At 36.1% G+C, this 17,083-nt stretch overlaps 1 protein-coding gene and 1 pseudogene across 8 annotated transcripts in view; one reads left to right on the forward strand and one right to left on the reverse strand.

Annotated features, from left to right (window-relative positions):
• Window positions 1-17,083, reverse strand: part of DNAH12 (dynein axonemal heavy chain 12) — a 221,669-nt gene that overhangs the window by 165,631 nt on the left and 38,955 nt on the right. For 6 of the 8 annotated variants that reach the window (XM_032868373.1, XM_032868369.1, XM_032868370.1 and 3 more), the window contains 8 exons: window positions 16,567-16,723; window positions 15,844-15,935; window positions 13,397-13,575; window positions 11,878-12,013; window positions 4,111-4,236; window positions 2,923-3,057; window positions 2,200-2,393; window positions 1,431-1,674 (listed from right to left, as the gene is read on the reverse strand). In XM_032868373.1, the coding sequence (XP_032724264.1) occupies window positions 1,431-1,674; window positions 2,200-2,393; window positions 2,923-3,057; window positions 4,111-4,236; window positions 11,878-12,013; window positions 13,397-13,575; window positions 15,844-15,935; window positions 16,567-16,723 (1,263 nt within the window). Of the gene's footprint in view, window positions 1-1,430; window positions 1,675-2,199; window positions 2,394-2,922; window positions 3,058-4,110; window positions 4,237-11,877; window positions 12,014-13,396; window positions 13,576-15,843; window positions 15,936-16,566; window positions 16,724-17,083 lie in introns of those variants that run through there. The other 2 variants (XM_032868374.1, XM_032868377.1) reach the window with 2 other exon arrangements.
• Window positions 7,619-8,156, forward strand: LOC116873995 (annotated as a pseudogene).

Genomic DNA, 17,083 nt, shown 5'->3' on the forward strand with positions numbered 1-17,083 from the left:
AATATTAATATAATTAATATTAATATAGAAATGTAAATAAGATTAATATATATTATATCCTAAAAATCAGTAAGAAAAAAACCCAATAATTCAATAGACAGACAGACAATGATAAGACCCAACAGTTCACAAAGAAATACAAAACATTCTTAAATATATACAAATGTGCTTAACACTTTATGTAATAAGAAAAATGAAAATTCTCTTAGCGGATTAGCAAAAACCCAAGTTTGAGGATATTCTCTTGTTGAGGGTGATGAGACTTTAAATAGGTATAGCCCCTATGTAATTTGACCATAGATTTTAACCTGGCATTTACTATTACTCTGGAATTTACCTTGCAGTCACAACTTCACACACACAGGAAATCTAATACCAATATATAATATTATATAGGTGCAAAGAAAAAAAAGAGAGAGAAAAAGGTTATATAGGATGAGAAAAGTCTCAAAGATAAAGTAATCAAAACAAATGGGGAAAATAATACATATAGTATACTATATTTTATGTAGAAAGATGGAAGAATAAGAATATATATTCACATTGTTATACGTGTACCCAAACTCTGGAAGTAGACACATGAAAGTCATAACATTGATAACCTGAGTTATACGGGTGAGAAACATGGAAAGGAGACTTTCCAGATACAACTTTTCCTATTTTAAGTAGGTCCACACCCAACATGGAGCCCAATGCTGAGCTTGAACTCACAACCCTGAGAGCAAGACCTAAGCTGAGATCAAGAATCAGGTCACCAACTGGTGCACACAGGTGCCCCTCAAATATATCGTTTTATATTTTATAAGTCACACAACTATATTAAGTATTGAAAACTATTTTAAGTGGTTTCTTTAAAAAAAAAAATTTCAGGCAGCTCATGGAATCTCTGAGAGCACTGGGCACAGACAGGAACAATGCTCCAAATCCCATACAAGTTTGCACTCTGAACATGCACTTCTCTGCTGCCTAGGGATGCTGGAGGCCTTATTCATTGTCACAAAAACAGTTATTATCTTCTTGTAAAAATGACTGAAGCCTGGGAGGCTAAATAGCTTGTCCAAGGTATGCCACTACCAAGCACGGAATTGTGATACAAACCTAAGTGGTGTGACTTTAAAGCTTTCCCAACTAATTGATACCCTTCATTGTTGCCCTTGGATAGGCTGACTGGTCTGCACTAGTTGTTTTTCACCCTCTATATGGTTGTGGCTAGTCATTCTAGGCTTTGCTATTTGCCATGCATTATTCTACGAAGGGACTGATTTCAATGACTTTATCAGTAAAGGATGAAGCATGGATTTAGTAATAGATCAAGTTTTCCAGATTCAGCTGGCTTTGCTTCCAAATCTTTCTCTTTCTCTTCATTAGCACTCGATGATGTGAACAGCTCCTCCCAGGGCTTTCTAAAATGTCATGAAATGTGTTCATACCTTAAAAACTTTTATCTGTTCCATTACTGTGGAGCACATAGTAATAGTAGGATTCTCCTTCGGTTCTTCTTCAAGTCTCTCTTCTCCTAGAGATCGCCTTTTTGCTGCCTTTCTTTTTTCTTGTAATTCCTTCTTTTGCTTCATTTGGAAAAATTTCAGTGTCTTAAAAATTTCTCGGGAAAATTCATCCACATCAGCTTCCATACTTTCCCCATTAAGATCCAAAAACCCTCCATCCATCCACCTGGATTGAAAGACAAAATATTAAACTCAGTAACTTCTGGAATGCAAAGGAGGACTTAGAGATTCTTTAGGCTAGGCTCCTCATTTAGGAGAAACAACTATGGGCAAGAGTGATTAGCAGTTTTTCTCAATCACATAGGTAGAGCTGATGGTAGAGAGAAAAGATCAACACCATCATCTTAGCCATGCTGCATGTGCTAAAATATGTATCAGAGTATAAATGGATGACTAAAAGTAGCCAAATGAAATGCAGATTTGACTTCAGAAATATTAGTCAACTTCAGTAACTGCATAAAAAAGTGAATCAGCTCTGAAAAACCCAAGTGAGACTTTACATATTAGTAAGGTCGGGTGCTACCTTAGCATCAGTTGGCATTTCTCCTGTAAGACAGTTGGTTCTCTTTCCAATGGATGAACATGTCCTACTTTTAAAAACTTAGCCAACAGCAACATCAAAAAATCACTATACATTTTACAAATCCTTTTACGTCATTTGCTTAATTTTTATTACATTACCAGAAATTACCGTTTTTCTGTTCGTTGCCACTTCAGAACAAGATTGAAAAACTTCTGATAGGGCTCAATGTTCACTTTCAATTTATCCAGTTCAGGATACTTTGTCAATTCCCATTTGAAAAGTTCCTCTTCTTTATTAATAAACTGAACTGCTTCCTCAGATTCCTGAATACGTTTCTGTAGTTGCCTTACATCTGTCACATACTGAAAGCAAATAATTTTTTGTCTTAAGAAATATCCAAGTAATGTTATAAAAAAATAAGATTATATGACACTGCATAGGTTGTGTCCTTGCATTTACATTGCAACTTTATTTTTTTTAAGATTTTATTAATTTGAGAGGAAGAGAGAGAGAGCATAAGCAAGGGGGAGGGTCAGCCTCCCAGCTGAAGAGGGAGACCAATGCAGGATTCAATCCCAGAATTCTGGGATCATGGTCTCAGCTGCAGGCAGACACTTAACCGACTGAGCCACCAGTCACCCACACTGCGACTTTAAATATCAACTTCACAACACTACTATGATATGAAGCAAAAGGTATGGTTCCATCTATTTTACAGATAGAAAACTAAGTCACAGGAAAGATCACATAAGTAGTACAAGTTCCAGGCCTAAGAGTCGGACCCCTCTTTGCCATAGTAAGTATTTTTTTCTATATTTTTCAATGTATGCAAACATGTCCAGTATTAATCTACAAGCCTATCAGAGCTATTCTCTTCTGTGTTTATCACACCTGTTGCATGCGGTCCAATTCTGCAAATTCTGTAAATTCTTCCATGCGCCGTGATTCCTTTTCTATTTCCAAAATCAGTTTCTCTCTCTTGGCAATTAGCTCATTTTCCTTTTTATGTTTAGCATTCTCAATGAGCTTTTTAAAAGACAATTTGATCAGGTTAATTATTTTGTTACAAAGGAAACTTACAAGTCAGAAATCTGAATGCTTTCTATGGTAATAAAAAACACCACAGAAGTAAAAATGAGTACAAAAATGTAACACTAATATAAAAACACAAAAGAATAATAAACCACCCAGAAAGCTTTTCCTAGCTCTCTGAAATGACTGTAATGATCCTTTTATATTAATTAGATACTTCATTTAACAAATGCTGGGATAACAGTAGAAGCTACCTCTTACTGGGCACATGCCATGGGGTCAGGAACTATCTAATACCTTACTTACATTAGCACTGTAGTTTAGTTTATTAGTTTATTATTATTAGTTTATTACTATTTATTATTATTAGTTTATTATTATTTTATTACTATTTATTTTTATTACTATTTTATTTTATTTTTATTACTATTTATTACTTTTATTACTATTTATTATTAATTTATTATTATTATTATTATCAGTTTAGAAATGAAGAAATTTAGGCTTATAGAAATCAAGAGGCACATCCAAAGTCACAAAGTCATAAAAGCCAAAATCTGCACTAGAACTTTGGTTTATCTGACTTGTTTTTTCATTACTATATCATCTCACTTTCCACTTTAGGAGAAGCTGGTTTACACTAGAACTTTCCCAAAATCTAAAGTATATTCAATCTGATATAAAATTCTGAATCTCCTACTTCTTTTCTGATACTGGACCAGTTACTTAACTTCTCTGAGACTCACTTTTCTCATCTATGAAATGGGGAAATAGAAACACCTGGGATTTTTGCAGGTATTATATGAATTACTAACTGCAAAGCACTTAAGGCAGTGCTTACTATTATTACCAGTCTATAATAGTTCTGACCTCTTTAATGTCTGTCCCACTTCTCACCAGACCCTGTATTAAGCCTAACAGCCTGTTCTTAATCTGCAGGACCATAAACACCAAACTCATATTGACAGATATAATTTTTAAAGATAGATCAAATAAATGTGCTTAAAATGTCAGAAGACAAAAATAAATACTGAAAAAGATATTTACCTCATCATTTTCATCAAAGATGGGATTAATTTTCCTAGGCCACATAAGGGTAGCTGAATTTAAAGCTAAGTCTTCTTGAGAAAATAGGAAGACATCTAAAAAGTAACTCATTCGGCGTTTGGATTCCTATAAAAGAAATTCCAGATATAATACACCATGTAGAAAAACTAAGGCATGGAAAAGAGAGGAACCAAAAATTTCTAATACTCTAAACAATGTTTTGGAAACATGTCATGTTTATGAGGGCAGAACAAAACTCTCACTATTTGTAATTTATACAATGGTATATGTAGACATCCCAAAAAAGTCTTCTGATAAACTATTAAAATGAAGAGAAATAAAAAATATATAACATTTTTACTTTATTTTTTTAAGATTTATGTATTTATTTGAGAGGGAGAGAGAGCACACACACACACCTTGGGGGCAGAGGGGCAGTTAGAGAGGGACAGAAATCCTCAAGCTGACTCCCTGCTGTGCACAGAGCTTGACTATGCAGGGCTTGATCCCAGGGCCCTGAGATCATGATCTGAGCCAAAATCAAGAGTCAGCCACTTAACTGACTGAGCCACTCAAGCACTCTAATATACAACATTTTTAAAGTTAAGGTTCTTAAAGAAAAAAGAAATTTCAAAAATTAAGAAAAAATTCAGTGATCGATATGAATTTATATATAACAAATTTTATATTATAGTGCAAAGTATAAAATAAATATCCATAAGTCCATAGTGATGTAAATAAGTAACTGAATAAATTAATAAGGGGAGAAGGAGACAAATCTCCCATGTAGAAGAATTCCAAATAAATTATGTAGCTACTCTACTCTGGGAGAATGTTAACTTCCCAACTCTGAAGTGTGGGCAGCATGACTTCCTTCCAGAGAGGACATTATGGAAAGGGAGAGAAAAGAGTAGAGAGACCTAATAAATACTACTTCAGACTGGTGATCAAGGTCAACATCAATAGTGGTAAGTCATGGTGATAATATGTACCCTTGATATGATGTGATGAAAATGGCATTTACCTTTGTGATCCTCCTTCAGACAACTACCTCAGTTTACTCATGAGAAAAACATCAGATGAATTCCAAAACAGGGATACCCTCTGATATACCTCACCCATACTTCTCAACACTATCAAGGTCATTAAAAACAAAACAAAAGAGGGGGAGCCTGGCTGGCTCAGTTGGTAGAGCATGCAACACTTGATCACAGGGTTGTGAGTTCAAGCTCATGTTGGGTGTGAAGGTTACTTAAAAACAAAACAAAACAAAACAAAATGAATCTGAGAAACTGTCAGAACCAAGAGGAGCCTAAGAAGTCACAATTAGATATAATGTAGCATCTAAGATAGGCTCCTGAAACAGAAAAAGGACATTAAGTAAAAACTAAGAAAAATTGAATAACTTGTGGACTTTAGTTAATAATGTATTGATACTGGTTTATTAATTCTAACAAATGTACCATACTAATGTAAGATGGTAATAATGAGTAAATTGAGTTGGGGGTAGGGGCAACAGGGACTATGTAATATAGGAACTCTCTGTACTATCTGCTCAATTTTTTTTAAAGATTTCATTTATTTATTTGACAGAGATCACAAGTAGGCAGAGAGACAGGCAGAGAGAGAGGAAGGGAAGCAAGCTCCCCACTGAACAGAGAGCCCGATGCGGGACTTGATCCCAGGACCCTGGGATCATGACCTGAGCTGAAGGCAGAGGCTTTAACCCACTAAGCCACCCAGGGCCCCCTATCTGCTCAATTTTTATATAAATCTAAAGCTCCTCTGAAAAATAAGGTCTATTAATTATTTTATGAGTTAATTATATTTTGGGTGCCTGAGTGGCTCAGTCATTAAGCATCTGCCTTCAGCTCAGGTCATGATCCCAGGGTCCTGTGATCGAGCGCCACATGGGACTCCCTGCTTGGCAGGAAGCCTGCTTTTCCCTCTCCCACTCCCCGTGCTTGCGTTCCCTCTCTTGCTGTGTCTCTCTTTGTCAAATAAATAAATAAAATCTTTAGAAAAATAAAAAAATAAATATATTTCTGTATTCAGGTAATAAAAAGATTTAAAAATTTAAAGATATCATTTAATATAACGTTAAAAGATATTAAGTACCTGAAAATTTATCTTAAAAAGATGTGTACAACCTCTACAGAGGAAATTATAAAATGCTGAGAGAATTAAAGAAGAGGCAAATAAATAAAAGAGATATCATGAATTGGAAGTATATATGTATAAATGTGCCAAATCTTTTTTTTAATGTGCCAATTCTATTTAATGCATTCCTAATCAAAATCTTAACAGGTTTTTGTGGAACGAGAAAAGATTCCAAAATTTATATTAGAAAGATCCTAATTCTCAAAATTTATTATCAGTTTGAGGCAATCTCAACCCAAATCCCAAAAGGTTATTTTATGAAATGCGATAAGCTAATTCTAAAATTGATATGAAAATGCTAAGGATCAAGAACAAGCAAGAAACTTGGTGAGGAAGAATGGGAGGACATGCTTTACCAGGTATCAAGACTTATTATTGCTAGAATCAGACCTATAAATCAAGAACAAACTGATGGTTGCCAGAGGGAAAGGGGTGAGGGGAAGGGCCAAATGGGTATAAGGGATTGTGAGATGCAGGCTTCTAGTTATAGAATGAATAAGTCATGAATGAGTACATGAATAAGTACAGCACAGGGAATACAGTCAATGATATTGCAGGAGTGTTATATGGTGACAGGTGGTAGCTACACTGTGGTGAGTAAAGCATAATGTATAGAGATGTTGGATCACTATGTTGTATATCTAAAACTAAAGTAACATTATGTGTCAACTACACTCAAATAAAAAAAATTAAAATTAAAAACTAGTGGCTTAAAGGGGGAAAAAAGAGGTATTATTGCTATTACAGTTAAGCTGTTGTACTTAAGTCAGCGTGGTATTGATTCCAGGATAGATAGAAAGGCCAATGGAACAGAACAGAGTGTCTTAAATTAGATCTGCATAAATATGGACACTTAATACATGATAGAGGTGGCACTGCAGAGCAGTAGGGAACGGGACGGTCTCTTTGATAAACATATAATTGCTCATCCTTATGGAAAAATAATTAGGATGGACCTCATGTCATTCACAAAAATAATATTCTAGGAAGACTGAAAACCTAAACCTGAAAGGCAAAATTAGGCAGGTCTAAAAAAGAATACAAGAAAAAATCGTCATGACCCTTGGTAGGGAAGGATTTCTTAAACAATACACAGAAAGCACTAGTTATAAAAGGAAACACTGGGGCCACCTGGGTGGCTCTGCCAGTTAAGTGTCTGACTCTTGATTTTGGCTCAGGTCATGATCTTGGGGTTGTGAGATTGAGCCCTGCATTGGACTCCACACTGGGCATAGAGCCTGCTTAAAATTCTCTCCCTCTCCCTCAGTCCCTCTCCCCCATCTCTCTCCCTCTTTCTCTCCCTCTTTCTCTAAAAAAAAGGTGGGGGGAACTCCTCCTGTTCTCCACCATGGTGGATCAAGGTGAAAAGGAGAACCCCATGTGGGAGCTTTGCATTTGCAAACTTTGCTTCAACATCTATGTTGGGGAGAGTAGAGACAGACTGACCTGGGCAGCCAAGATGCTGGAGCAGCTCACAGGCCAGACGCATGTGTTCTCCAAAGCTAGATACACTATTAGATATTTCAGTATCAGGAGAAATGAAAAGACTGCCTTGCCGTCCACTGCACAGTCCATGGGGCAAAGGCAGAAGAAATCCTGGAGAAATGTCTAAAGGTGTGAGAGTATGAGTCAAGAAAAAATAACTTCTCTGATATTGGAAACCTTGGTTTTGGGTCCAGGAGCACATCAATCTGGGGATCAAATATGACCCAAGCATTGGTATCTATGGCCTGGTCTTCTATGTGGTGCTGGGTAGACCAGGTTTCAGTATTACAGACAAGAAGCAAAGGACAGGCTGCACTGGGGCCAAACACAGAATTAGGAAAGAGGAGGCCATGTGCTGGTTCAAGCAGAAGTATAATGGGAACATCCTTTCTGGCAAATAAATTCCCATTTCAATCCAAAAGGCCAATAAAATTTTGAGTGAGAAAATAAAAAATAAAAAAAGAGGGGGGAACATTATTCCATTTAACTGCATTAAAATAAAGGATTTTTCTTCATCAAAAAAACACCACTAAAAAGTTAAAATAAATCAGAGTAAAAAAAAAAGGATGCTTACTAATAACATCTTCAAAACTACTACACTGAGCAGCACACTTAAAAAATTTTGTGTATACTTTATCATAATTAAACAAAAAAAGTAACAAAAACAAAAACAAACAAACAAACAAAAAAACCTCTTACAAATCAATAGAAAAAGAGGGCACCTGGGTGGTTCAGTTAGCGATTACCTTCAGCTCTGGTCATGATCCCAGGGTCCTGTAATTGAGCCCTGTGCTGGGATACCTGCTCAGTGAGGAATCTGCTTCTCCCTCTGCCTCTCCCCCTGCTTGTCTGTCTCTCTCTCAAATGAATAAATAAAACCTTAAAAAAAAAAAAAGAAAAAACACAAAACCCCAAAGAAAAATAGGTAAAACCATGTAAAGGCATTTCACAAAAGAGGAACTCTGAATAGTCAATAAGCATATGAAAAGTTTTGGAAAGGAGGAGGAGGTCAATAACTAAGAAAATGACAAGATTGAAAAACTCACCTCAAAAAAAGAGAACAAGAGGCAGTACTAACTGCCAGGAACCTACTCAGTATGGATACAAGTAAGATGTCAGAACTAGAGTTCAGAATAACAATTATAAAGATACTAGCTGGGCTTGAAAAAAAAAAACATAGAAGATAGTAGAGAATCCCTTTCTGAAGAAATTAAAGAACTAAAATCTAATCAAAGTGAAATAAAAAAGGCTACTAATGAAATACAGTAAAAAAATGGAGGCTCTAACTGCTAGGATACATGAGGCAGAAGAGAAAATTAGTGAGAATTAGTGATATAGAAGACCAAATGATGGAGAATAAAGAAGCTGAGAAAAAAGAGAAATAAACAACTACTGGGTCACGAGGAGAGAATTCAAGAGATAAGTGATACATAAAGCAAAACAATATTAGAATAATTGGGATCCCAGAAGAAGAAGAAAGAGAAGGGGGACAGAAGGTATATTGGAGCAAATTTTAGTCGAGAATGTCCCTAATCTGTGGAAGGAAACAGGCATTCAAGTCCAGGAGGCACAGAGAACACACCTCAAAATCAAGAAAAATAGGCCAACACCTTAATATATAATAGTGAAACTTGCAAATCTCAGAGACAAAGATAAAATCCTGAAAGGAGCTCAGGACAGGAAGCCCATAACCTACAAGAGTACAAACATTAGAATGGAAGCAAACCTAGCGACAGAGCAGGCAAGAAAGGACTGGAATGATATATTCAGGATCCTAAATGAGAAAAATATGCGACCAAGAATACTTTATCAAGCTAGATGTCATTTAAAATAGGAGATTAAAAATCTTCCAGGACAAACAGAAACTAAAAGAATTTGTGATCACTAAACCAGACCTGCAAGAAATATTAAAGGGGTTCTTTTAAGTGAAAAGAGAGCCAAAAGTAAAATAGACCAGAAAGGAACAGAAACAATATACAGAAACAGAGACTTTATGGGTAATACAGTGGCACTAAATTCATACCTTTCAATAGTTACTCTGAATGTAAATAGGCTAAATGCCCCAATCAAAAGACATGGTATCAGACTGGATAAAAAAGCAAGACTGATATGCTGTCTGCAAGAGACTCATTTCAGACCCAAAGACACCTCCAGATTGAAAGTGAGGGGGTGGAAAACCATTGATCATGCTAATGGATATCAAAAGAAAGCTGAGGTAGCAATCCTTATATCAGACAAATAAGATTTTTTTAATTTATTTTTTTAAGATTTTATTTATTTATTTGACAGATCACAAGTAAGCAGAGAGGCAGGGCTCTCTCTGAGCAGACAGTCTGAACTCTCCACTGAGCAGAGAGTCCAATGTGGGTCTTGATCCCAGGACTCTGGGATCATGATCTGAGCCGAAGGCAGAGGCTTAACCCACTGAGCCACCCAGGCGCCCCCAGACAAATAAGATTTTAAACCAAAGACTGTAGACTATTGTCATATGTTACCTTCACAGTATAAAAATTATTTTTAAAAAGCATAAGAAAAGTGTTCAAATTCTTTTGTTTCAAGAAAATGCAAATTAGGGTGCCTGGGTGACTCAGTCGGCTAAGCATCTGCCTTCAGCTCGGGTCATGATACCAGGGTCCTGGGATCAAGCCCCACGTTCGACTCCCTGTTCATCGGGGAGCCTGCTTCTCCCTCTCCCACTGCTGCTCCCACTGCTTGTGCTCTCTCTCTTGCTGTCAATTAAATAAAATCTTAAAAAAAAAAGAAAATGCAAATTAAAAATACAATGATTTCCACCCAACAGAACAGAATTTTTTTCTTTTTTTAAATTTTTATTTAAATTCCAATTAGTTAGTATACAATATAATATAGTTTCAGGTGTATAATATACTAATTCAGTAATTCCATACATCACCCTGTGAGCATCATAACAAGTGCACTCCTTAATCCCCATTACCTATTTCACTCACCTCTCCCCACTCACCTCCCCCCTTGGTAACCATCAGTTTGTTCTCTATAGTTAAGAGAACAGCCTAGCAAATTTAAAATATCTCACAATAGCAAGCATAAGTAAGGGTGTAAAATAATAGGACTCTTAGGCACTGCTGATAGGAGTATAAAATTGGAACTACTTTAGAAAAGAACTTCGCCTAAGCAAGTAAATGGGAAAGTAAATACGTGTTATAATGCCTGGGAGAAATTCATGAATATATATACCAGGATACAGGCACAGAAATGTTCCCAGCAGCATTGCTATTAATAGCATAAGTAGAAAACCAAATATCCAGAACAATAAAACTAAAATAACAAATCATTATATGGTTATATAATAGTGAATATAAGAAAGCAATGAAAATAAAGTTAAGAAACAAGGGCATTACTAATACAATGTTGACAAGATTCAAAAGAATAGAAACAGTATGACTATTTATATAAAGATCTAAATGAGATAAAAATTAGTTATATTGATTAGGAATGCATATTTAAATGGTAAAACTCTACAGAAATGCAAGGAAGTGATTACTATAAAAGTCAGGATAGTGTTCACACCTAGGAAAAAGAGGAGACTGATGAGTTTCTAATGTGTTGGCAAGGTTCTATTTCTTCCCTGGGTGATAATTATGCAGTGTTTATAACATTTTAAATTACACAGTTTATGTTTTATGCAATTTGGGATAGGTGTGTTATGTTTCCTATTTTAAACAAAGAATTATAGTACAACATAGGTGAATGGACATATAATCTTGTGCTGGGGAAGGCATAAGCATATGAATAAATGCAGAAATCACAGAAGAAGGAAAAATTTTTTAAGACCATATTGTTCGAGGATGCACACATAGTTGGTGAACTAAGGAATAAAAATGTGTGATTACTGTAGAAACCAAGGGGAAACCTCGAGGGGAGAGAGAGAGAAGCAGTTATGATCAGAAGGGCATATACAGAGAGATTCAGGGGTATAGGCAATAGCCTATTTCTTACCTTCAGTTATGGCAATATAGGTGGGCACTTTAAAACTTATGTGTTTTTATGTTTTACACAATTTCAATATGTTTATCATATTTTGCAATAAAAAGAAACTAATTTAAAATATGTAAATTTAAAATATGTAAATCAAAAGATTCTTACCTTGATCCGTAAAACCAACTCTTGAATCCCTGTAGTCCGGGCTTTTTCTACATAAGATATCAGATCCATCATCTCTTCTGTTGTCTCAGGGACTTTTAATGCATGCTCTTTAATTGCTTCAAATTCACTGCAAATACTGACATAATACTCTGCTTTACTATTGTTATGGTAATTAATACTATATTATACTCAATACATTTTCATGTGGAAGTTATAGTATATTAAAATTTTTTTTGCAGATCTCTTTAACTCTCTTGAAAACCCAGTTAAGTAAGCAGTGTGATACAGAGCATACTTAGGAATGTCTTTCTGATTCCAAAGCACATGATTTCCTCACATTGCTTCCGGGAAAATAAACATACTAGTTAACATTGATTGAGTACCATGTTCTTTACAGAAGTTACAAACTAAGATTCTTTGGGGGCCAGACAGGCAACAAATAAGTTAAATGAGTTGGATGATGAGTTGCTTGCACAGTGGATGAACCAACCAAAGGACACATTCCCTGTGTAAAACAAAAACTGCTTCTCAGCTCCATTTACCACTGAAGGCTCAACATGGCACGGTCTTCCCACACTTTCAAGAAAAGTAAAAGATCTGGAGTGTGTGTGTGTGTGTGTGTGTGTGTGTGTGTGTGTGTACAATCTTCTAATTTTGAAAGGTTGATAGCCAAATGAAAGTGTGTCTAAACAAAATGAAACACAGCATGAGACAAAACTATTTGCAAGACCTATTCAGACAGCAGGCCACTGGTTTGTGGATCTGGTAGGCACTGCTGTCTCTATTTTACAGGTGACAAAAATAAGCTCAGTGACACAACAAGTAAATATTGGGGTCAGGAAAATCCCTGATCTTCCCAATATCATTGAAAGTCTATAGGCCCTCCATTTTCATGCAACCTGTATTCAAACACTGCTTTATTTCTATTTCTTTCTTTCTTTTTTTAAATAATTCCAGGTTGCCTCAAAACAACTCTCACACAGTATTATCAAGCAAAAACCAGACCATTGAACCTACAAAGGAAACTTCTTAGGAGGCAGCTATGAGGGGCATCTGGGTGGCTCAGTCGGTTAAGCGTCTGCCTTCAACTCAGGTCATGATCCCAGGGTCCTGGGATCAAGTCCCCTATTAGGCTCCCAGCTTGGTGGGGAGTCTGCTTCTCCCTCTGCCCCTCCCCACCACTCATGCTCTCTCTCTCATTCTCTCTCTTGCAAAAATAAATAAAATCTTTTTTTTTAAAGGAAGCAGCTATGAAGAGAAAGTTGTAAGTACTTATATTTTAATCTCTTTTTAAAAAATTTTTAAGTTAGTTTATTTATTTATTTATTCATCCATTCATTCATTTTAAGTAATCTTTCTACACCCAATGTGGGGATCAAACTCACAACCCCAAGATGAAGAGTTGCATGCTCTTCCAACCGAGCCAGCCAGATGCCTCTTATAGTTTAAACAAGAGTTATATTAGTAAAATATTTCTTTTAGCCCTATAATTCTGAGTTTACCAATTACTTCTACTTACCTTTCATTTTCTTTTCTATGTTTTGAAGCTATGTCATTTAATAATATGTTTGCAAAGGTTTTCGCTTTGTTTGTTAGGCCTATCTTCAAATCTTCGCAATCCAAACGCACCATAGGGAAATGAACCCACTGAGGCAAAAGCATTATTTCTGAGGCAAGACTGAAAAATCTTTCTATAAACTTAAAGTTAAAAAAAAAAGCATTTAAAATTCAGATCCAAGTATATTACTTGCACAGCTAAAAACCTTCAAAGCAAAGTACAAACTCTTGAGCAAAGATCCCCTAAAATTGTCCCACATGGCTCCAACTTACATTTCCAACTTCATATTCTAAATCTGTCAGGTAATGCATTTCTGTGTTACCTGTTCTACAGCTGTTTTTGGTTCATTTGATAGTCTCTGAACACCCCTAAACCCTTTTGGTCTTTGTTCATGTTGCAGTCCCTCTCTTCTCCACCTATAAACATTTACTTCAAAACCCAGCTCACGGGGGCACCTGGGTGGTTCAGTGGGTTAAAGCCTCTGCCTTTGGCTCAGGTCATGATCCCAGGGTCCTGGGATCGAGCCCCGCATCGGGCTCTCTGCTCAGCGGAGAGGCTGCCTCCTCCTCTCTCTGCCTACTTGTGATCTCTCTCTCTCTCTGTGTCAAATAAATAAATAAAATCTTAAAAAAAAAAAAAACCCAGCTCACTTTTCACTTCTTCAAGAAACCTTCACCAATCTGCGGTGCCTGGGTGGCTCAGTGGGTTAAAGCCCCTGCCTTCAGCTTAGGTCATGATCCCAGAGTCCTGGGATCGAGCCCCAAATTGGGCTCTCTGCTCGGTAGGGAGCCTGCTTCCCCCTTTCTCTCTCTGCCTACTTGTGGTCTCTCTTCTGTCAAAATAAATAAACAGAAAATCTTAAAAAAAAAAAAAAAGAAAAAAGAAACCTTCACCAATCTTCCAAAGCAGAAACAATCATTCCCTCGTCTTTGCTTCCACAACACTTTGTTCACATTTCCATTCAAGTACTTATCTCCACATATTATAGTTGTTACTCCTATGTCTGGCTTCTAGGCCAAATTAAAGCTCCTGAGGACAATGTGTATGCATTATTTATCTTTATGTCACCAAAATCTTGCTAGGTGTCTGAATATGATTGCTGAAGCAATAAATGAATAAATGAATCACTAAAGAAATTATTTGGTGTGGCTATCAGTCACATGAAAAAATGCTCATCATCACTAGCCATCAGGGAGATTCAAATTAAAACCACATTGAGATACCACCTTACACGTTAGAAGTGCCAAAATTAGCAAGACAGGAAACAACGTGTGTTGGAGAGGATGTGGAGAAAGCAGAACCCTCTTACACCGTTGGTAGGAATGCAAGTTGGTGCAGCCGCTTTGGAAAACAGTGTGGAGATTCCTCAAGAAATTAAAAATAGAGCTTCCCTATGACCCTGCAATTGCATTACTAGGTATATTATATTAGATACAGATGTAGTGAAAAGGGCCATGTATACCCCAATGTTTATAGCAGCAATGGCCATGGTGCCAAACTGTGGAAAGAACCAAGATGCCCTTCAATGGACGAATGGATAAGGAAAATGTGGTCCATATACACTATGGAGTATTATGCCTCCATCAGAAAGGATGAATACCCAACTTTTGTATCAACATGGACGGGACTGGAAGAGATTATGCTGAGTGAAATAAGTCATGCAGAGAGAGTCAATTATCATATGGTTTCACTTATTTGTGGAGCATAACAAATAACATGGAGGACATAGGGAGATGGAGAGGAAATGGGAGTTGAGGGAAATTGGAAGGGGAGGTGAACCATGAGAGACTATGGACTCTGAAAAACAACCTGAGGGTTTTGAAGGGGCGGAGGGTGGGAGGTTGGGGGAGCCAGGTGGTGGGTATTAAGGAGGGCAAGTATTGCATGGAGCACTGGGTGTGGTGCAAAAAACAATGAATTCTGTTATGCTGAAAAAAAACTTTAAAAAATGCAAACAAAAAAAAAAGAAATTATTTGATGAACATATAAGCTTAATTAAATCATATTCTGAATAAGAAATTCCATTAACTTGGGACGCCTGGGCGGCTCAGCTGGTTAAGCGGCTGCCTTTGGCTCAAGTCACGATCCCAGCGTCCTGGGATGGAGTCCCACATGGGGCTCCTTGCTCGGCGGTGAGCCTGCTTCTCCCTCTGCCTCTGCCTACCACTCTGTCTGCCTGTGCTCGTGCTCTCTCTCTCTCTCTTTCTCTCTCTCTCTAGCAAATAAATAAATAAAATCTTTAAAAAAAAAAAGAAAGAAAGAAATTCCATTAACTTTAATTGAAGCATTTACTTTCCAGGGAAAAAAACACCCTAATTTAAAAAAGGAAAGTAAAAAAATAAGTAAATAAAAATAAAAATAAAAAAAGAAAGTCAAAGGCATTAATGGAAAACAGAATTACCACTTACTTCTGTGTATTCATCAAAAGTATGATCTTCTGCCTGAAAAGTCTTTATCATCTTATCTGCAGTTCCATCAAGAAGCCAATTGTATTTTTCAACTGAAAATTAATAATCTAATTTAAATTCAATAATAAGACCCATTCAAAATAAAGTGCTTTTTGATATGACTATGGAAAGAAGCAGACTATTTAATCAATTATTATTAATGGAGAATTAAATGTATTAATAGGGATAGAATAAAATAGACTTAACAGGAAAACCAGGTTAAATATAGCATTTTAAAATAAAGATAATAGTGTATGCATTGATCTTACAATAACTTAGAGGTTCAGATAAGCCAGTTAATAGAAGATTTTGATTAAGAAAATGTCAAATAACTATCTTGACCCCATACACACTTAAAGAGACTGTAGAATGAGCTGCAGTCTCTTCAAAACTATTCTTCAAAATTATCTTAATTTAAACCTTGATTTATCTTTCTCCTTATTCCAGCATCTCTTCTATCTGCTTTTTTGCTTTATTACTCTGCTCCTGTTAACATTCACCCTTTGGACTAAACAACAGAATTCAAATTTGATTCTGCCAAAAGCCATACCAATGCTGACTTCTGGCTCTTCTTACTTTTTTCATGACAGCCCCAGACAACCAAATAACGAACTAATTTCCACCAAAAATAAAAATGGTATTCTTTTATGATAAGAGGTGTAATATTACATATATGATATATACCGTATGTCTCATAATGTTTTCTTGCGCCTTCTAAGTTATGATGTATTGCCAACTTCAGTGTAGTAAGAGCCCATTCTAACACATGTTCAGGAAGTTGTGTGTCAAGATTTACAGTTGGTGAAGTTCCTGATAGCCAAGAAGGAACTGTTTGTACATTCTAACAAAAATTAAAATGACAGTTTATGAAATAAATATCTATTCAATTTGTCTATACATCGATCTTATACAATATTTTTAAACATTCTGTTCAGATTTCAGTGGTCCAAAAAAACATAACCTAATGCAAAATCATGATTTAAAATTGTATAGTTTGGGGCACCTGGCTCAGTCGATTGAGTGTGCAACTCTCTATCTCAGGGGTGGGGAGTTTGAGCCCCATGTTGGGTGTAGAGATTACTTAAAAATAAAATCTTAAAAATAATAAAATAAAATAAAATTGTATAGTTTGTAGTATAATATAAAAACCTAAGTTGAGTTAGTTTTCTATCATTCAACAAGTATTTATTGAATTACTATA

This window comes from Lontra canadensis, unplaced genomic scaffold (assembly GCF_010015895.1).
Source record: "Lontra canadensis isolate GAN:19392208 unplaced genomic scaffold, GSC_riverotter_1.0 scaffold35, whole genome shotgun sequence".
Taxonomy (NCBI): Eukaryota; Metazoa; Chordata; class Mammalia; order Carnivora; family Mustelidae; genus Lontra; species Lontra canadensis.